This window comes from Manihot esculenta, chromosome 16 (assembly GCF_001659605.2).
Source record: "Manihot esculenta cultivar AM560-2 chromosome 16, M.esculenta_v8, whole genome shotgun sequence".
NCBI classification, from domain to species: Eukaryota; Viridiplantae; Streptophyta; class Magnoliopsida; order Malpighiales; family Euphorbiaceae; genus Manihot; species Manihot esculenta.
In genome coordinates, this window is record NC_035176.2 from 32,015,997 (window position 1) to 32,037,988 (window position 21,992).

Here is a 21,992-nt window from a genome sequence, read left to right on the forward strand (position 1 = left end):
TATTAGACTCTAGAATTGATATTTTTATTAGATGATTTTATCACAATACTACTCTAATCGCTCATATTCTAGTTAGAAAATTTATTAAATATAATTATATTTCCATTTAGGATGATATTAGTTCTATTGGAGTAAATTTTCTTAATATAAGAAGTAGTTTTATTTAAAAAAAAAAAATTTTTTTTTTGGAATGTCAACGGTTTCTGCTCCCGTCCACATTTCAAAATCGTATTGGATTTCTGTTCCAACTCAGCATCTGACGTGGCAAAGCGGTTTCACTGTATAATTACACAGGAGGGTCCGCCTGGTACTCCGCCCAGAAACTATGGAGAAAACGAGGACACGAAACTGAACTTCACATTAAAAGACACAGAATTTCAGATTCAACCTCCTCCTTTATTTTCTCTGAGATGCGGGAACTTTCCCGCCAAATCAAACAACCATTAACGACCACCTCACTAACCGAACAGCCATGGCCGCGCTTCACCAAACCTCAACAATATTTACATTCAAATCCGCTCTTTTTATTTCTTTAATCTCTCTGTATCTCATCCATTTTCTCACTCCCTCGCAAAAAACCCTAACCCTATCCCCCCATAACGCCACGCCGAACAAAACCCAGAGCACCGCCAACTACATAGTCCGTTTCACGGAGTACAGAAGGGCGGAGCATCTACGTCAGTATTTGGAGTCAAAAGTTAAATCTGGCGGCTGGGAATGGATCGAGAGGCGAAATCCGGCCATGAAATACGCGACGGATTTTGGGCTGGTGGCGATGGAGGAATCCCAGAGGGAAAGATTGATTGGGGAGATTGCGAAACTGGCGATGGTTAAGGATGTGAATTTGGATTTGAGCTATAAAAGGGATTTACTTGCCAGTAACGGTGGTGGTGCTTTTGTTGATGGGAAGAAACGACCTGGGAAGATATTCACTTCGATGTCGTTTAGCGAGGGAGAGCACTATGCAATGGCGTCAACTAGTAATTCTACGATTAATTGGGGACGTCGTCTTCTGATGCAGGTATGAGGATTCTATTTTATTAACTGCTATTTTTATTTTGCTTTCATTTTTTATTCTGTTTGCTTGATGAGAAACAAAGTTGGATGATGAGATGTTGGAGGGATTTACTTGTTCACTTGGAAATTTATACAGTTATGGTTTTCTATGGTGGGTGGGAAGTTTGTACCACTAGTGATTATACTTTACATACGTAGTCCATCGCTATAGAAATGCAAAATTCAACTGTAAACTTTACTTTTCTTTTTGTGTGTGTAGAGAAATGGCATTATAATAAACTTGTTAAAGCAGTTTTTGTTAACAAATTTCAGATCTATGCATGTGCATTTGCACATTATCTTGTGAGTTCTTTTTTGTGATTGTAATGGAAAATGGAGTATCTTAACTGAAATTTTGAAGGGGCCAAAGGTGATCCAAAGTCTATCAAATTTGTTTCTTCTATTTGGTTGGTTCACTTACAGGTTTTCTTATTATGTTGCAGAAGTCACAAGTGACTTCTTTGTTTGGGGCAGATGTCCTTTGGGCAAAAGGATACACCGGTGCCAAAGTTAGGATGGCTATTTTTGACACTGGAATTCGATCTGATCACCCACATTTCCGTAATATTAAGGTATTACTTGTTGATGGAGATGTATTATTTATTACACTATTGATCTTTCAGATTTATTTGAGAAAATTGGACAACTTAATCTGATATCCTGTGGAGAAATTTATACTCTGCTTGTAGCAGAGATGTTGACTTTGATATTGACTCCTTATAAAATATTCAGGAGCGCACAAACTGGACTAATGAGAATACTTTGAATGACAATCTTGGACATGGAACTTTTGTTGCTGGTGTTATTGCTGGTCAAGATGCAGAGTGTCTTGGTTTTGCACCAGATACAGAGATTTATGCATTTCGTGTGTTTACAGATGCACAGGTAATGAATGTTAGAAGTCACAAATATATTTATTACTTATTACATTGTATTTGCATTTCATTTACTGAATTGCATCTCAATACAGTTTAAACACATGTGAAGTGCAGGATATTTTCAGTGTTTGATTCATACTTTTGAACTTTATCCTTTTTTTAAAAAAAAAGCTGCAGTACTGAAGTTTACAGTCATGAAAAAGAAAATTTAAATTTTAAACATTATCATAGTTATCATCTTAAAACTGATGGAAGAGACTGTGAGCAGGGAATGTTTGAGGAGCTTTATTCAGTCTAAATATTTTTGCGTCATTTTGAATTTGTTTTCCTTTTAATATTGTATTTAGTCTATAAAATTTGCAAGATTATGAGAAATTTGTTTTCAGCCTATTGCAGGTATCCTACACGTCATGGTTCCTTGATGCATTTAACTATGCCATTGCCACCAATATGGATGTGCTAAATTTAAGTATAGGTGGACCTGATTACTTGGATCTCCCTTTTGTTGAGAAAGTAAGACCCATTTTCCTTGGTTATTGTTAGTCAACATTCAACACCTTGACATGACTGGTACACTGATTTTTTATTGCTCCCCAAATAATGGACTATGGTTTTCAAATTCATTCATGGTATTTCCCTTAAATATTTTCAAGAAGATTAAAATATTTTTCTTCACTGAATTCAGTATTATTTAGAGTGAAACTTCATGTGGAAGCTCTTGGAAGAACTTTTAAGTGTTTGTGTTTCTAATACTAAGAACTTCAGGTCTGGGAAATAACATCCAACAATATCATTATGGTTTCGGCTATTGGAAATGATGGACCACTTTACGGCACTTTAAACAATCCAGCAGACCAAAGTGATGTTATTGGTGTTGGTGGCATAGACTACAGTGATCACATGGCCCCATTCTCATCCCGTGGCATGAGCACCTGGGAGATTCCACATGGGTAATCCATTGTTCTTTGTGTTATAAAGATTCATACCTTCATAAATTTTCTGATAATATCATGTGGGTTATTGCTTAAGATGGATGCACTAATTAAGCATTTTTGACAAATAGCAGAAGAAAATACTCATATCTAACTCATCAGGCATGTCCTATAAATTTATCCAAAGCTAATTGCAGAATACAGCATTTACTATTTCTAGCACGTTCTTTATTTTATATCTATGATTGTGACAAGTAAAATTTATTTCTTTCCTTGTTATCTGTTTTTGTATTTTCCTCTTTATGGGATATTTTGGCATTCGTTAGGGATGAGCAGACTTAACTATGTAATTCTGGTACAGCTATGGCCGTGTGAAACCAGATGTTGTTGCATATGGGCGGGAAATCATGGGATCAAAGATTAGCACTGGTTGTAAGAGCTTATCTGGGACTAGTGTAGCAAGTCCTGTGGTTGCTGGTGTGGTGTGCCTTCTCGTCAGTGTTATACCTGAAAGCAGTCGTAAGGATATTCTGAATCCAGCAAGTATGAAACAAGCACTTGTTGAAGGGGCTGCTAAGCTTGCTGGTCCAAATATGTATGAGCAAGGTGCAGGAAGAGTTGATCTGTATGTTCCCCCACTTCTTTAAGAATTTACTGCTGTCTGGACATTGTTAGTTGATAATTTAGCTTTTAAAAGGATTTTCTGGTTTCTGAGATTAAGCACAACCTAAGAAGAGTAGTTCATTAGAACATCATGTTTACTTGCTGTCAGCTTTTCATTTGTTGTTGCATATTGTTGTTATCTAATTCTTTGAATTCAGTATCATTACTTTCAAATCTAATTCCATTTTCAGGTTAGAGTCATATGAGATCCTGAAAAGCTATCAACCTCGGGCAAGCATCTTCCCTAGTGTTCTTGATTTTACTGATTGCCCTTATTCCTGGCCCTTTTGTCGTCAACCACTATATGCAGGTGCCATGCCAGTAATGTTTAATGCTACAATTTTGAATGGAATGGGTGTCATTGGCTATGTTAAAGGTCCACCAACATGGCATCCCTTGGATGAAGAAGGAAATCTTCTAAGCATTCACTTCACTTACTCAGAAGTCATTTGGCCTTGGACTGGTTATTTAGCACTACACATGCAAATTAAGGAAGAAGGTGCACAGTTTTCTGGAGAGATTGAGGGTAATGTAAGTGTTACAATATTTAGTCCTCCTGCTCTAGGTGAGAAGGGTCCTCGAAGTAGCACTTGTGTGCTGCAACTGAAATTGAAGGTAGTTCCCACTCCAGCAAGGTCAAAACGGGTTTTGTGGGATCAATTTCACAGCATCAAATATCCTCCTGGATATATCCCAAGAGACTCTTTGGATGTCCGTAATGATATTCTTGATTGGCATGGAGATCACCTACATACAAATTTTCATATCATGTTCAACATGTTACGAGATGCTGGCTACTATGTGGAAACTCTGGGTTCTCCTTTCACATGTTTTGATGCTCGTCAATATGGGACACTTCTGCTAGTGGATCTTGAAGATGAGTTCTTCCCAGAAGAGATTGAAAAACTGAGAGATGACGTTATTAGTACTGGATTGGGGTTGGCTGTGTTTGCTGAATGGTATAACGTGGATACAATGGTGAAAATGAGATTCTTTGATGACAATACTCGGAGCTGGTGGACTCCTGTTACTGGAGGTGCAAATATTCCAGCACTAAATGACCTTTTGGCTCCTTTTGGGATTGCTTTTGGAGATAAGATCCTGAATGGTGATTTTTCCATTGATGGAGAGCAAAGTCGATATGCATCTGGAACTGACATTGTGAGGTTTCCAAGAGATGGGTATGTGCACAGTTTCCCTTTCCTGGATAGCTCAGAGAGTGGAGCCACTCAGAGTGTACTGCTGACTTCTGGCATGACCAAGGTGAAAATCCAAAAATTTTGCATTCATAGCTTCTGATGTGTTTCTCGTCACTGAAATATCTTGACAGATTTGAAGCTGCATATTTGCGTAGTTTTTTAATATGATAATTTTGTAGTGTTGGACAATCTTTCTGCATAGTCAAGTAATTAAATGTTGGTTATTCTGCATCTCTTCCTTCAACATGACAATTCTTTCTCTCTGTGTGTGTGTCTTAGATAAATATTTACATGCTCACATGGTTCAATTGAGAAGTTAAGTACTTGTGTTCAAAGAATCTATATATTCCAAGTAATATTTTACAGTTTTATCAACATTTTGCAGGCTGACTCTCCAATTCTTGGCCTTGTAGAGGTGGGTGAAGGTCGAATTGCTGTTTATGGAGACTCCAATTGTCTGGATAGTAGCCATATGGTTACCAATTGTTACTGGCTTTTGAAGAAAGTATTAGACTTCACCAGTGGGAACATTAGAGACCCATTGCTCTTTTTGGATTCTGCTAAGCAAAAAGCAGCCCTTTACATAGATGACAAACAATTACCTTCTCGAAGAACTGATGTGAATTTTTCTTTGTATTCTGCTGTTGTGAGAAAGGATCTGATATGCAGGAGTGACTCCAGATTTGAAGTATGGGGAACTAAAGGATACAATCTACATGTCAGGGGAAGGAACAGGAGACTTCCTGGCTATTCTGTTATAGATTTGGGGAGAGGTCTGAATTCAACTGCTGACATTTCCAGATTGAGGCGTCCAAGAATTACTGAGAAAAGTAAGGGTGACTCACTGGGAAATGGTTACTGGGGTATGCTCTATGGAGATGAGGTATGAAATATAATTTCTATTGAAATGCATTCCTTTTGTTAAATAGCCCATTCTGTCTCTCTTATATAACTGTTCTGTTTAATGACTTCTTCTCCATCCTTTTCATTTGCAGCTTGATGTTCCTGTGCTGGTTGCCAGTCATTGGCTTGTGCCTGCAGCAGTAGCAGTTACTGGTCAGTGAAAATCATCTTTTACTTCCCAAATTTGCTATTTTCCTCTTCATATTTTACTGACCTACTGACTTTTTATTAGGCGTTCTATTATTTTTGAGCATTTGGCGAATTCGACAAAAGCGTCGTCCAAGGAGGAGAGGGTCTGGCTCAGGTCGATTAGGCAACCTATAATTTTAGGAACGATCTTTTAATCAGTTCCGATCATGCAATGTTGTTATAGAATGTGAATGTAATTTTCCTTGAATATTACATATTTGGGAGTGGTGTTGCAGGCATCATGATAAGATTTAGCTCTGTATTGAGTAGAGTTGTACATTGCTCTTTCCAGATGCTTGTGATGGCACAAATTTTTGAGGTATACTTTCTTGTAACCTAACATTTCTTTTTCTTTCTTTCTTTTTTTTTTTTTGATGAAGAGTAAAGGAATCTTTTTTTAGTGAAGAGCAAGGAATGATGTTACTTGTTAACCGGCCTCTCATGTACGTGAAACATAAACGGAACTCGCTTATGTCATTGTTCCCCTTCATGCATAGATTTCAAGTGTTATTTCAGATGGCTTCTTGATAACATTCTAAGGCTTTCACAGTAAGGTGTTGTCAGCCTTTACTAAGGTTTTTCTTCGCTACTAAGAAGAGGGAGAGATTTTCAATTCTCCTTTCTCTGCTTAAGCTAATCCTTCAGGGAAACCTTCTCCAAATATCAGCTATTACTAAACAAATATAAAAAATGCTTTCCCACATTCAGGATACTCATCTTCCCAACCCTGTCAAGGATCACTAGAATCCAGATAAACAAGCAAATAAATAATTCATGCAATAAAGATTAGTAAACCTGAACGTTTCAGAATTCATTTACAAGAAGAATAATTTCAGTTAAAATGTTCCTATTAATTTAATTAGACATCTGTGTAATCTAGTCGAGTGGAAAATTATTAAAATAGCAATCACATTTTAGTTTGTTAAATATTTTAGTTTTTCCACTTTATACGTTAAGGAAAGATATGAAATTGTCACATCAAAAGATCAATTGTCAATTGCCATTCGCCACAATCTACCACAGCAAATGCAAAACGCTTCCGCCACAGTCGTCGCCATTTTCTTGGATTCTCTTTCGTCTTCTGATTTCCTCTAAGAATAACAGCATCATTACAACCATCCTTTTCTTCCTCATCATCAGATTGGTGCTTTGATCTCACCAGAGCTTCACCGATGGCAATTGTATCTATCTGAGACTTAACGCCGAACAGACACTTGTGAGCTTCGCAGTAGGCCTACGACAACCCAAGAATATCTTAAAACTAAATGTAGCTAACGAGCAATGATTTGGTCTACTGACCACGTGCACGCCTCTATTTACTAGGCTGGAGCCTAGTAGGATAGAAAATCTTGACTGGAAGTTGGCCAGGTCCACAGCCAACTTGCTTTCTCACCTTTATATAAAAATCGCCAGAAGAAAGTCTTACACAAGAAGAGCCAAAAAAAGTAGCATAAGCTGGCCATTTTCTCCTCCAGCAAATACAGGGCGGCCATTTTGGCCCTTTCAATGATTTCATGCGCACTTGCCAAATAGCAGCTGTCTTGCTCGACTTGGGAACGCATTCCATTTTTTTCTTCTTTTTCAAGTCGATGGCGCATGCAGATTTTGACACCACATCTACATTTCCACATTTCAAAATATGGGATAGATTGTTTGTTTCAGGCACGGACTATCAAGGCTGTAGAATCTCAAATTCTAGCGTTAATCAGTCAAAATAAACCAATACAGCAATCTTATCGGTGTCTTAAACGAAGTAAGTTGGTGGGTTGTGGTCTGAAATAACAGCAGAAGGTGCATAGCTTACCTTGAACCAAAAGCAAAAAGGACTTGAAAACGGTTTTACACAGGCCCAGAGATGATGGATCAGTGTTTTCTTGCATATACTTGTCTGGATGCTTGCAAAAGAAACCCTTACTCATAAATTAGTTCAGCTATAATTCATGCTTCCACAGATGGCAACCTAACTGCTAAACCACAGTTCAATCAAACTAATGCAAGCAAAAAAAGCCAACTCATTTTTTTTCAACAAATTGGAACAAACAAATTGGTAGGCATTTAAGCATCGAATAAAAGAATCAACCATAATGTTTCATTATTTTCTAGTATATAATAACTACTAAATACAAAATAAAATCTCGGGGAAAAAAAGAAAAAGAAAAAAAAAATCGTATATGTTAATCACATCCGAAAATATGCCATTCTTGCAATCATTTCGACATCTAAGAGAATGAGAAGAGGGAGGCCGGTTCTTTACAGAAGAATTGAAGCTTGACTTGTCATGAACTTCCACTAAAACCTTGGCTGTTTTTCTTCATCTTTCCCATTTCCATTTCTCGGGTATTATGGCCTTCACTGCTTGAGCCAGAAGGATATAAACCATAGTCACTGGTTGGTCCACTGTATTCGCTACTGGCACCGTACTCTTGGCTTCCCAGTGCCATCTTTCTGAACTTTTTCATGTCCTCATTGTATTGGCTGGTGTCGTAGTCTGAACTACCATAGCTGTAGACACTGCTGTGTCCAGGTCTAATTCCTTCATTAAGATCAGAGAGAGCCACATCTCCTTCCAGAGCTCGGACCACCTGCTTAGTTCAACGTCAAAGATAAACAAGACATGCTCGTTCAAACTTGCTTCATCAAACACACTCTTGAACACGTAATTGTAAAACTTTTACCAGCAAATAGTAACTGAGATCAAATTGTCACATCTAACCAAAACATCTTTCTAATTCACAAGTCACATAGATCTAGTAACCTACTTCCCGTTTAGAAGAGCAATAAACATGCAAATAAAGATTTGAAATATTTCTATCGCTGACAAACAAAAAACAGTTACTTTAGCACATCTATACACTTTTCAAGTACCAGGTTAAAAACTCCGCTTGCAAGTTTTCAATTCACACCTGAAAGTTGATATTTAATTTTGAATTCCAGTATTATTACCTGACTCATGCGTGGTCGACGCCGTGCTGAATGACGAACACAAGCAGCACCACAAGCAACCATGCGAGCCATCTCATTGTGATCATAACTAGTTCCCAGTTTTGGGTCCGCCAGAGTATCAAAGTTTCCATCTTCTAGAGCTCGTGTGAGTAAAGGCCTCGCCTGCAGTAAAAATATAAAAATGATTTCAGGTATGCTCGTGATTTTAACCCATCAATAACTTTGCATTTGCATTAGCATTAGCCTTTGCATGCATGCACTTGCCAATGTATGCATGCATTTCTGTGTTGTCGTCATGTTTATATCTGTATTCACATATAGAAAAAGGTATAACTCACCCAGTCTACCAAACTGTCCTCCATGAAAGACTGAGTTGAGTCAACAGGTCTACGTCCCGTAATCAATTCCAGAAGCATGACTCCAAAGGAGAACACATCAGATTTATCCGTTAGTTTCCCACTTGATGCATATTCAGGAGCCAGATACCTGAATGGTAAACACAAAAGTCATGAACAATAAGAACTACAAATCTTACTACAACAAAGGATATACCCTGAAAAGGTACACAAAGCTCACACATCCAAACAATGGAACAAGACGAGCTAGAATGGAATTTATCATATTAATAAATTTAATGCTCCCAATAATCATGAAAACCAGAAACAAAGAAATTAATTGAAAACTGTCTACCCTAACATATCAACTACAGAATAAAGAAGCCAAGTTTTAAGTCTTTGAACTGCAGACAAACTCAATAGAAGTATAGAGCTGAATAGACTATTACATTGGTTCATAAATCAATATCTTTAAACAGGTATCAATGAAAGCAACATGTGAAAAACAGAGTATTCTCATTTGAAACTTTTGGAAAAGCAAGCAAATGAAAGACCAAATAATCCTCAGGTTCACCTCATCCAGACAAAGATCAATAATTAACCCTAAAATAATAAGCAGTCAGATTTCGAGTATATGAAAGGGGTTGGTCTTTATTAGAATACAGTAATTTATACTACACGCTTTTAAGAGTTAGAGCTACAAGTGTTAGATTTCTGCTACAGAAATTGCTATGTTTCCCTCCAAAGATCTATGTATATGAAGAACATCCTCTGTATATTTCAGGACAAATCGATAAGAAAATATATTTTCCTCTCAAATCAGTTTGAGCAGCCTTACCCAAAGGTTCCCATCACCCGGGTGGAGACATGTGTATTAGCATCAGAAGAGAACTTTGCTAGCCCAAAATCTGCAACCTGAACAAAGGGAGGTGCAAAGGAGAAAACAGATTTGTGATCCCAATAGCAATTATGAACCGTAAGTAGAAGTTGAAAAAAAAAAAGCCATTTGAAATGAGGCAAAAAGTAAATTCAGCAACACTTTTAGTTAAAATTAATATAAAAAAAAAAGAATCCAATATACAAACTCTTTTTAAACTTCATTCATGCCTATTTAAAGATCAATAAATTCAATGTTTTAGTTTTACCTTTGCCTCAAATTTGAACTCCAAAAGTATATTAGCTGCCTTGATATCACGATGAATGATCTTAGGATGACCTGGGATAAAAAAAAAAAGGTAAAGAATTTGGATAATCAGTGTAAATGCTACAACAATATTACAATACAGGACAATTGCTTCTTTTTTTCCCTTTTGGTGGGGGGGGGGGGGGGGGGAGGGGGGGGGAGGAGTAGAACTTACAATCTTCGTGAAGATATGCAAGTCCTTTAGCAGACCCCAATGCAATCTTGAGTCTGGTAGGCCAATCCATGGTCGGTCGACCCTTTCCTGCAAATTTGTATTCTCTATCAGATACAAGTTGCCAAGTATGGAACCTCCATTTAAAATTAAATTCTCGTATTTGTTCAATTAGCTACATAGTATGATGAGATTATGCAGAAATCAAGAATGCAATTTGAAACCAATCAAAAAGGAAAAGGAAGGGAGGCACTAAAAACAACCAAAATAAGGAAAGCATAAAACAATATACTAAAAGAAAAAGAGAAAAGCAAACAGGAAAAAAAATGTTTTAGCTCTGCAGATTCAAAATTACCATGCAAGTGAAACTCCAAAGTGTTGTTTGGAACGAACTCATAAACAAGCAGTCTCTGAGATCCAGTAATGCAATATCCAACCAATGAGACAAGATGTTTGTGATGCACTCGACTAATAATTTCTATTTCTGCCTGAAATTCACGCTCTCCTTGCCCACTTCCAGCTTTTAGCTGCTTAACAGCCACTTCTTTCCCATTAGGAAGGACTCCTCTGTGCACATACCCAAAACCACCTTGACCAAGGAGATTAGCATTTGAGAAGCCATCTGTTGCCCTTGCTAATTCCTCGTAACTAAATGTGCTCTTTGAGAAACCCAAAGCAAGGCCTGGAGAAGGTGGTGGGAGCGGATTTTCAGACCCAGAATAGTTAGAGCCAGAGCCACCGCTGCTGCTCATGAAAGGCGGTGGAGGAGGTGGTGAAGTCATGGAAACACGTTCCGGAGGATGTGGGGGCCTTGATGCAACTGGTGGTGGAGGATTAGGTTTTGGCATTGATGTGAAAACTCGATCCGGTGGTGGGGGAACATTTTGTTGCCAATGCTGCTGTTGCCCACCGTAAGGACCATCTGACAAACAACAAAAAATGGAATCTTTATGAGACATTCAACTCCAAGTTGGCCATTAAAATGATTGTCTGAACTCAAAACACAAAACTAAACCAAATCATCCGTTTATCTAGTTTCTAGTAATATGCGAAATGCATGAGATTTGCAAGAGACGTGAAGGTCTTAAAATTTTTTATATTTTACCAAGAGTTTGCTGAGTTAAAAAAAAACGTGTAGTCTAAAAAAAATCATAAATCTCATGAACCCACAATCTCCAAGGAAATAAAAATTCCACCTTTAGGACCAGGAGGAGGCGGAGGAACATAGTAAGCAGCCTCATGATCACTTCTCCTCCTCTTCTTCCTGCAACAAAGACAGAGCAAACTCAAAACTAGCAGAATTGCTACGCCTCCAATAGCTATCCCCACTACCACTCCCGTCGATATCCCCGAGGAACCCGTAGGCGGCGCATTAGCAGAAGATGGTGGGGGAGGACTCCTGGTCGCAGGCGTTGACGGGGTCCCAGACCTCGAAGGAGGAGACGGCGTGGTAGAAGGAGGCGAGGGAGGAGAAGGAGTTGATGAGGAAGGAGGGGATGTAGAAGTGGGTGGTGAAGGTGCTGGTGGAGAGAGTGAAGGAGGCGAAGGCGAGGAAGATGAGGTAGGGGGTGGTGAAGTAGCAGGAGGGGAAGGAGTGGCAGGTGGTGGAGCTGATGGAGTAGCTGGTGGGGGAGATGCAGGAGTGGATGGAGGTGGAGCAGCAGGAGTGGTGGGTGGAGGGGCAGCAGGAGTGGCTGGCGGAGGAGCAGTGGTATTGGTAGACGGAGGAGGTGCGGTGGTGTTAGTGGACGGCGGAGACGTGGGAGAGGGAGCTGACATGTTGAAGAAACGTCAGAATTCCCTGAATTCTGCGAATTTTAACAATAGATAATTTAGATAGGAAGAGTGTTCGGTGTTAAGTAAAGAAGGAGAGGGGAAGAAGTAGGCGTGGGCCCGAGAGAGAGAGAGAGAGAGAGAGAGAGCGCGTTTCCTCAGTTTCGGAAGTTGAAAGGGCTTTTTGGGAATTCATCATTTGAAATCCTTTTCACATGAGAGGAAAGAGATTGAGTAGAATTATGCACTACAAAGCGCATCCCTCTGTCGGTGGGACCCACGCGTGTGGCCCGCGTTATTCTCCTCCGGCTTTTTCATTTTAAATTAAGTATTTAGGATACATTTCGTGTCTTTTCTGTTTGGTTACATATGAAGGCCAGTTTAGACATTTCCTCACATGTTTGAACAGTTAAACATTGCCGGATTCTCATTGGCTGTCTTAAGAGCCACGCGCCGCTAACCTTTTACTGCCGCTAATGAGTGGTAATTGTTTTTACAGTTATAATACTCACCACTTGTGCCTTGCCATGTCAGCAGTAGTAATTTTTTGAATATATTTATGGAAATGCAAACCCCAATATCTGAATCAAATCCAATTATTTATGGTTTATAATTAATTTTTTATAATTTTATTTCACTTTTGGGGTAAAAAATTATAATTATAAATTGCAATATTAGTAATAATAATTAGTGGAAAAAAGTATTAGGTAACAATATCCACATTATTAAAAAATTGAAGTATTTTTTTTAGCAAAATGGTATGGCTGTTACTCTAAGCAAAGGAAAAGGAAAAAAACAGCTGGATACCAACGGGCAATCAACCACACTTTAAGACTTTGACGTCCTTCCTAATTTTATTTTATTTTCTCTTAAGAAAAATTTAAAAAAATAAAATAAAAAAAAGCCAAGTTGATATAAAAATATACCTAAATTCGGTGTATATATAACATTTAAATTATTTGAAAAGTCGTTAACTTTATACTGTATTATTCAATTATTTTTTCCTATTGTTAAACGGAATTGAATTGGACGGTCGGTGAAGCCTCTTATCTTCTTCAAACATTTATCATGCTATCCAATACTAAAAATAGAAAATTATTTCAATTTAATTTTAAAATTATTTTTTATTTTAAAAAAATTTACTGAAACTCATTTTTTAAATGATTATCAAACATTTTTTTCTGCTATTAAATAAAGACTGCTTATTATATTAATTTTTTAATGTGTTTAGAATTAATAATGTAATTCTTATGATCTAAATTAAATCGTTGATGACGTCAAGTGGATATCACTATCACTTTTTTTCTTTTTTGTAAAATTGAAGGGTAAGATTATTCGATTTAAATTAAAAAAATTAATTGAATCAAATTAATTTAAAATTTTAAATTAATTTTTTATTTATTTCGGTTTAATTTGTTTTTTAATTTTAAAAATTTTTATTATTTCAATTTGGTTTAATTTTGATTAGAAATAAAAAATCAAATTGAATCAATTAGTAATAATAATATATTATTTTTAATAATATAGATAAATTAAATCATATTAAAAATTAAAATATTTTAATTAAAATTTAAAATATGTAAAAAATAAAAAAATTATTAAAAATTAAAATTAATCAAACTGAATCTAATTGAATCGAATCAAATCAATTCGATTTTTAATTAAAATTAATTTGATTTAATTTTTATAAATATTAAAATTTTAATTTTTAATTTATTTAATTTAATTTTAAATTAAATCAATGATGAATGCTCGCTTCTAATAAAAATTAATTTCGTGTCTAATAATATTAACTATTTGTTAATTAAAATATACTAATTAATTTACAAATTTTGAGGTACTCACAGCTTTTGTCTTTCTGTTTTTTTATCTTTTTTTTACAATTAATAATAAATATTTTCTGCCAAATAATTACGTCAGTCACTATTTATTTTTTATTATTTTTTTTATCTCATTATCACCTTTTACACAATTTTTTGAAATAGGTGAAGTAAAATAGTGTTTTCTTAAAATAATGGTTTTTATTGGTTTTAAACGTTTATTTTTTATTTAAATAAAATTTTTTAGTGAAATGAATTATTATAAATGAAATTATTTTAAAGAAAATAAAAAAATTGCAATTTATTTAAATATTTGAAATAATTTAGTAAGTTAAAAAGTATATTTTTGAACATTTCAAAAAAATCATACCTTATGAAGTTAAAATACAAATTTAAGATTTCTAAATATTCCTTAAAAAGAAAAACTCTTATTCAAAAAGCTAAAACTATTAATTAATGATTAGTAAAAATAAATGGAAATAATTAGTGAAATTAAATTATATATTTTAAAATATAAAATAAATTATTAAATTTTCCCAAAGATGGAGAGAAGACAAGACCGGTGGTTATGCTCTGTCACGGTGTTCGGTGGTGGCAGATTCATCCTAACTAATTTTTGTTTTTCTATTAATTATTATATTTCATAACATTAGAATGGGCTCATTCTGTGGGCCCACACGCATTCCTGCTTTAATTTTATTTTTATTTTCTGTTCGACAATCGATTAATAAAAAAAAAAGATAATAACTTTAAATTAAAAATTCTTATATTTGATCACATCTTCAATTAGTTTTACGTTTATACTAAGTAATCATTTAACTTTATGATTCAAATATTGAAAAACCCTTTTTACAAATATTTTCAAATTAAAATTTGAATGTTTTAATAATTAAAATACATTGAATTTAATTTTCAATATTTTAATTTAATAGCAATTTCAAGAGAATACGAAGTCTTTCTCCGGGGAAGAAAAGTCGGAGGACAAATACGAAACCGGCGAAGGAATCTAGAAACTTAAAAGAAGCGTAGCGGGGCAGGTGCAGAGGCGTGTTCAAATGTGGGAGGCAGCACCCAAGGAGCAGCTGCAGCTGCAGCAGCAGCAAGAGTTTCAAATGTATGACATTTTGACTTTTGACCTTTCAAACAATGCCAACCTGCCTGCTAGCTGCTAATTACTTAACACCGAGCCGGAGCTTTATAATAATATGTATAGCGGCAGTAAAAAAATATTAAAATATTAAAATAAAGATTAAATATTAATTACATTTTAATATTTTTTTATAATGTATAGTAATAAAAATTATTTATAATAATATAATATTTTAAAATAAATTAAATATTATATTCTAAAATGGAAATTAGCGAAACTAGACGATACAAGAACTTTTTTATCTATGTCATAGGAATATGAGCTGAGGGGTTTGAATACAAACTTGACAACAAGCACTGGCAACCTATTGTCTTCCTCATTTTAGGCCAAACACACCCACAAATCCCATTGGGACAAGTAGATTGCAGAGGTGGAATTAGAGGAGCAGGGCAGCAGTAGGTCTAGGGGTGGGACAGGAAAGCAGAATTGGCAAAACTTGTCAAGATTGGCATGAGAATTGGGTTAGAATTATGATACGGAGAGGGGTTGAATTGAAAATAGGGATTGTTGAAGGGGACAGTGACATCACATGGAGTTGCCATTATTATATTCAATCTCATAATTAGTGGCATGACATTCGCTCATCTCAGACTATTACTAAATATTCAATCTAATCCAACCCCTCCCTTTATTATAATTTGCATTCTTTACCTGCTTTTTCTTTTCTTTTTTCTTCAATTGAGTATGGTCAATTTAAAAAAGCAAATCAACTTTTTTCTTATAAAAAATCAAGGATTTTATTTTTTAAATATTAATGTTTTAATTCTTATAAAACTGAAATTTTTATTCTAATTTTTTTGGAAAAAAATACTATTATATTTACATTATACCTTTAAAATTTATGGTTTAGTAATGTGGATTGTTATTATTATTATTTATTATTGTTAATCTTGTGATACATATTTAATTTAATAATTATTAAACTCATCCAATGAAATGTATTTTTTTTTACTTAATTCTAGGGTGATACGAGAAATTTTCTTTCTCTAGCAAATTTCATTTTTATATAAAAGAAAATAAATTTTATTGAGTTAAAATTAATTAATGAAAGTGACGCAGGGTCATGAAGAAGTAAATTTTAGAAAAATGAGGGCAATAGATTAGTCAACGGCAATTACAGATTTATTGCGCTGATGATGCTTTCTCCTTCATCGAACAAACAATCCATTTTCACAACGGATCTGTTGACAGATGGCAGTTTACCAGAAGCTAAAGCAGCCACCTTTGGATACAGAGACGGGCGTATTGTGCGGGATTTTGAAGTGTGAAAACGAGAGAGAGAGAGAGAGAGAGAGAGAGAGAGAGAGAGAGATGATCCAAATAATCTTAATCATTCCAAATAATCTTAATCATTCATTGCTATGGCTGATGCTTCAGTTGATGTTTTATGTTACAAATAGAGTCATCATGGGTTAGCCCCACCTTAAAAAATGGACAGGCTCAGGCCCAAATAAATGTAGAAATATTTCATTGGTCACCTGGGGCTGGGCTCATCATCTAAAACAGCTCAGCTTGGATTGCATATGCTTTAGTAGGATCCTTCAACTGTGTGTTTAGGCTGTAATGATACCTTCTGAATGAATGCTTCATGTGCTGCAGTTGTTGAGAAGTTAGGTGCCTGGAAAAGTGCTGCCTGTGCTTGAAAGGATTATGAAGGCACAAACAACAGAAAGTGAAAAAACAGACACCCATGTATTTTCAGTGTACATTTCCATTGCGTCTGTGAAGGAAAACCGAGCACGGTTTTCGGCCCAGTTACGAAGTCGGTCTGCCTCAGCTGCGTATAACGCCCTTCCCTGCAAAGAAAAGTCTCATTGTATCATGAAGAATCTCTACAAGTATGATGGTTTTGAATTGGAAATCATACTTTTAAGTCAAGTTCAGCAAGAAACATAAACAAGTTGATCAAATCAGATTTCAGTAGGTTAATTTTGGTCAGTACTGATAAAAAAGTTTCCTTTAAAAGATTTAGAAGAACTGTTTACTTCACCGGTTTTGATAGACAGAAATTATCCAAGAGTCATGTTGTCCATTCATTTACAGGGAATAACCTTCGCAGTTATCTGTAAATTCCTGCAGGATATCAAGATTACCTGGTCATCGAACCAGCGACCTTGCCGCAACCATGCGGTCACCAAAGCAAGTAATATCCTAGGTGGGGTCAAGTAATTGATGGCCTTCCCTGTACCTTTTACTACGCGCATCCGTGGAACTAAGGTTCTAGCAACTGTTTCTGGAAGCTCACAGATGATGTTAAACATTTGTTTATTTTTTAGAGTTGATCCACTGCAAAAGAAAAAGAAGCAGCAGCCACAGAAAACATTATAATTTAACAAACAAAATGATTAGAAATGGAATTTCATTTGATGCACACTGATGCTTTTAAAACATCACAGAGGAAAGGTTCTGAATTCATTATGAGCTTCAGGACAGGTTCAAACTATTTGGAGGAAGAAGAAATTATAGCATTAGCCAAAATTGATCTTAAAAGAATCATGCACCAGGCGCCATAAAAGGGCGTCACAACCTTCTAAGGCAGTGTGTTTCTAGAATGATAAACTACTGCATTGGATAAATAAGAGATGCAACCAACTGTACCTCAAAAGCAAATCCGTGAGGACCATGCCAGGAGATGCTGTATGCACGCCAACTTTAGATCGCTTACATTCTTTCAGAAGTGATGATTGGAGTTGCCTAAGACCGCACTTTGTTGAACCATACCTACAATATTGAAAAGATCCAAAAAAGAAAGGTAAGCATCTTTATTAACAGCAACCAGGAATTCTGAACACCTCAAATGCAATGGGTTATGGAAGAGCAATTTAGTATGTCTGGTTAAAACAGTCTGTTCCACTATAATAAGAAATTACAACTTACACGGCTGTAAGAGGGGTGCTAGATCCCCCCGAACCAGCACCATCCATGTTAAAAATGTGCCCGCCCTTAGGTTGGTTTACCATCACACGCATTGCTTCACGAGTGCAGAGAATAGATCCAACCAAATTTGTTGAAACAATCTACCATCAAACCGGCAATCATTTATGTTAGGCCCACATAATCTGGAGTGATGTTTCACTTTGAAACTGACCTTGTCAAATATCAAATTAGGTTCATATCTCAGGTACCTGCTTAATATCTTCATCTGTAAACTGCAGCAAGGGTCTAAAGCCTTTATTTGTGCCAGCATTATTTATCTGTTCCACACGGAGAAACAACAATTAGGATGTTAGAAAACTACAGTATCTCACATGCTTTCAGTTTTTCATAATAACCAGGAACATATGGGAGTCCTCCTATCAGGGAATTAAGAAACCAGGACAAGCTCTAGTTAATAGAGGCAAAACCAAAATCATAGTAATCATATAGGCATGCAGTGCATCATAATATCATTGGCTCAGGTGTAAATCATGACTTTATGACTGTGCAGTGAGTGTAACTAAAATAATTCCTAAACTGCAAGTTAGAAACTTCAACTAACAAAGCTGAATTGCTCACCCATATGTCAATGGATCCAAATTCATTGACAGCAAAATTTGCCAATTTCTGCACATCAGAAGGTTCGCAAACATCACAAGATATGCCAACAACTTTTGCACGTGCCAGATTTTTCCTAGATGAGCCACTGGTGGTGATCATTCCCTCCCTGAGATTCTCTTCAAGCTCTCTGACTGTCATATTTACAGACTCAGGGCTGCCTTCACAAAGATCCAATCCAATCAAGAATGAGAAGTTGTGAGTACAGATATGTTAAAGATAGCATATATATAATCAACAACAAATATCATGATTTTGTATACAACCTGCGTGAAGCAATAACCACACGATCGCCAGACAGAAGAAATTCTCGAGCAAGTGCTTTTCCAAGACCCCTTGTGCTAAACAAGACAGTAAAATATGCACAAGAATAAACACGTATAAATTCTCCCAATCCACGTTTGCATGCCAAAGGTTTAATTATATCTCAAACAATGTAATTTCAAGCAAGTATTAATATGTCTAGGTTGCCAAAAATAACAAATCACATAAAGGAACACTGAGATGTATTTTGTATTTGGTTTATGCATCAAAAAAATGCTGCCTTCTTACAGTAGTCCTCATAACCTTTTAAGCTACAAAAATTGTGGATTTACATGTAGTTTGATAAGGCAAAACTAATTACTGCATGAAGCCTGCAAACAGAGGGGGAGAGTACCTTCCGGTTATGACCACGTTACGTGGACCAGCACGACAATGTTCATCTAAAACCATGTTAGCACCTATCATAGTTCCAATAATAATTCCTCCAAGCCAGCTATACCAAATCAATGTATTCATTTGACTGTCTCCACCTTCACCAAAATTTACAGCACAATTGAATTTCACATCAATCTAACAAATAAATGCAGAGTAATGCACATCATCCTCATTCTAAAAGCACACACAGTTTCTTACCTGACAACTGAAAACCAACTGCAAGTACTACACCAGTGCTCATCATGGTGACTATATATCTTCCTATTTGAATAGCAATCTGCATCATGAAGACAGGTTTTACTTTGATGAACATATTATGTAACCATAAAACTTTGAATAAAGAAAATTTTTATGAATTTTGCTGCATATGAAGAAAAATACTAAAATGTAAATCTTACTGTCTTGCTCAGTTTTGTTAGTTATGCTAAGCTTTAATTAGTTTGCCAATAAAATAAAAAAAAAAATCCAGTGCATTTGCTATAATTATTAAAATGGAATGAAGAAGAATTAAAAGACAAATAATTCTACTTAATTAGACTCAACAAAGTTACAGGAAAATATCAAAATTAAAAGTTTGGCCTTAAATCCAATCAACTGCATATATTATACTTCCATTGGACACATGTAAGCTCAAAGATTGCTAAAAAACAGAAAACATAAATTACCAGCATATTCATAAAATTTCAGAATATAAACAAAATTAACCTGTTTTTACAACTCACCGATGAAAGAACCTCCTCCAATTTAGCTACTGCTTTCGTATACTTGTCACTTGACTCTGAATCCGATCTTCCATACCCAGAAACAGCATCTTTCGAAGTACTCAAGAACCCATCTCTCTTGTTCAAATTATTCTCGTTTTCCATCACCGTCCCACAACTTTTCTCACTTTTGTGCTGTTTCTGTTCCACTTCTCCTCCATCGTCAGACTTAAAAGACCTGCACCTCTGGACACACAATCCATGACGTCCTCTATGTACCCCACCAGACCATAGAAAACCCTGTCTAAGCAATCCATTTCTCGATTGTTCCCCAAAAGAAAAGTGCTCTATGCCTTGTGGGTATATGTGAAGCTTAGTTATTGCAGCCATGATTGAAACTAAATGGGCAGTTATGTACAGTACAGTGTTTCCAATATTTTGGGAGAAAATCGTATGTTTATGTTTTGCTTGAAACCACGTTGGTTTGTTTATCCAGTTAGCCAAAAACTACAAATACAACGATGCCTTGAGAAAAATGAATAAAATATCTGCGTGCGTGAGCTGGTTGGGGAGTACCGTGATGGCCACACGTTAAAGCAACCTCATCTTTTGTGTTGTTGTGGACACGTGGCTTTGTGGGTCTGTGTTCTCGTCTCTTCTCAGTTCTTCAGTTGTACGCTTATGAAAAATTAATATACATAAACTAATTTTTATTTTGAATTTAGTAAATTTAAAATGTAAAATTAAATTAACAATTTTTGAAAAGTTAAGTGATATATGCATTTTTTAAATAAAATAATAATAATTTTTGAAAACTTAGGCACAAGCAGTCCAAAATTTGGCATTATGGGCTTTTATGTTATATAGTTTTGGCCCATTTAATTTATTTAATATGAATTGAAAAATTAAAATTTATTAATTATATAAGTTATTTAATAAATATGAGCAACTCAGCTGTTTTTTTTTTTTGTCATAAAACTCAGCTGTTAATTTACTCTCATTTGACGATAATCATTGGAGAACAGCTCATTTCCTATAGGCATCCACAAGCCAATCAAAAACCTAACCAAAATGTTGATATTAAGCTCAATTTAAAAAAAAAAAAACATAATTTTTTTTTTTTAAAAAAAAAGGCTATCAGTAATATTTTTATTTTATCCATTACATAAACTTTGGAAATTTGTGAGCATGGGAAATTACAATAATTGTTTATTATAATTATATATGTGAATAAAATATATTTATTAAGTAAAACTAAATTTAATATATAAATTAAGAAATTTAATTACTCCTGCTTGCTTTCCATTTTTTTTGTCCGAAATTATATATCACTTAATTATTAAAATTTCAATTATATAATATTATTTCATTCACGTTAACAAAATTATTTTTATGAACGTTAATAAAATTATTTTTATATCATATATGAATAGTATTTAGTTTAAATTGAAAAAATTGATAGAATTAAATTAATTTAAAATTTTAGTTTAATTTTTTATTTCAGTTTGATTTTTTATTTATTTCAATTTAATTTAATTTTCAATTTTAAAAATTTCAATTATTTCTGTTCAGCTCAATTCTAATTACAATTTTAATCAGAAAAAATTTAATCGAACTAATAAGTTATAATAATATATTATTTTTAATAATATAAAAAAATTAAATCATATTAAAGTTAAAATATTTTAATTAAATTTTAAAATATAAAAAATAAAAAATTTATTAAAAATTTAAGCCGATCAAATTAAATCGATTTAATTTAATTTAATTTCGAACGAAAATCAATTCAATTTGATTTTTATAAATATTAAAATTTCAATTTTAAACTGAATAATTACCCCCTAAAATAATAATTTAAAACT

General features: G+C 34.9%; 3 protein-coding genes across 6 annotated transcripts; 1 reads left to right on the plus strand and 2 right to left on the minus strand.

The window, feature by feature from the left end:
- The first annotated feature begins 304 nt into the window (after nt 1–304).
- On the plus strand, nt 305–6,251 carry LOC110603909 (subtilisin-like protease SBT6.1). 3 transcript variants are annotated; one of them, XM_043951702.1, is made up of 10 exons: nt 305–1,021; nt 1,500–1,628; nt 1,789–1,941; nt 2,331–2,447; nt 2,700–2,884; nt 3,228–3,491; nt 3,721–4,792; nt 5,114–5,611; nt 5,724–5,788; nt 5,864–6,251. In XM_043951702.1, exons 1-10 carry the CDS (start codon nt 473–475, stop codon nt 5,973–5,975), a joined length of 3,144 nt encoding a protein of 1,047 aa, XP_043807637.1. In that variant the 5' UTR covers nt 305–472; the 3' UTR covers nt 5,976–6,251. The 3 variants fall into 3 exon arrangements, with proteins under 3 accessions (XP_043807637.1, XP_021597607.1, XP_043807636.1); XM_021741915.2 differs by having other exon boundaries at nt 306–1,021; nt 5,724–5,784; XM_043951701.1 differs by lacking the exon at nt 3,228–3,491 and having other exon boundaries at nt 306–1,021; nt 5,724–5,784.
- Nucleotides 6,252–7,850: 1,599 nt separating this feature from the next.
- Nucleotides 7,851–12,293, minus strand: LOC110603765 (proline-rich receptor-like protein kinase PERK1). The gene is made up of 8 exons (XM_043951703.1): nt 11,650–12,293; nt 10,809–11,375; nt 10,457–10,543; nt 10,244–10,314; nt 9,937–10,013; nt 9,102–9,249; nt 8,764–8,925; nt 7,851–8,402 (listed from the first exon to the last, which is right to left on the minus strand). The coding sequence occupies exons 1-8, from the start codon at nt 12,230–12,232 to the stop codon at nt 8,097–8,099; spliced, it is 2,001 nt and encodes a 666-aa protein (XP_043807638.1). The 5' UTR covers nt 12,233–12,293; the 3' UTR covers nt 7,851–8,096.
- A 4,237-nt stretch (nt 12,294–16,530) lies between these two features.
- On the minus strand, nt 16,531–20,660 carry LOC110602939 (probable chlorophyll(ide) b reductase NYC1, chloroplastic). 2 transcript variants are annotated; one of them, XM_021740547.2, is made up of 10 exons: nt 20,152–20,654; nt 19,628–19,706; nt 19,389–19,524; nt 18,997–19,071; nt 18,692–18,887; nt 18,322–18,390; nt 18,074–18,213; nt 17,795–17,917; nt 17,290–17,482; nt 16,531–16,992 (listed from the first exon to the last, which is right to left on the minus strand). In XM_021740547.2, exons 1-10 carry the CDS (start codon nt 20,518–20,520, stop codon nt 16,807–16,809), a joined length of 1,566 nt encoding a protein of 521 aa, XP_021596239.1. In that variant the 5' UTR covers nt 20,521–20,654; the 3' UTR covers nt 16,531–16,806. The 2 variants fall into 2 exon arrangements, with proteins under 2 accessions (XP_021596239.1, XP_043807576.1); XM_043951641.1 differs by lacking the exon at nt 17,290–17,482 and having other exon boundaries at nt 20,152–20,660.
- Nucleotides 20,661–21,992: the final 1,332 nt, after the last annotated feature.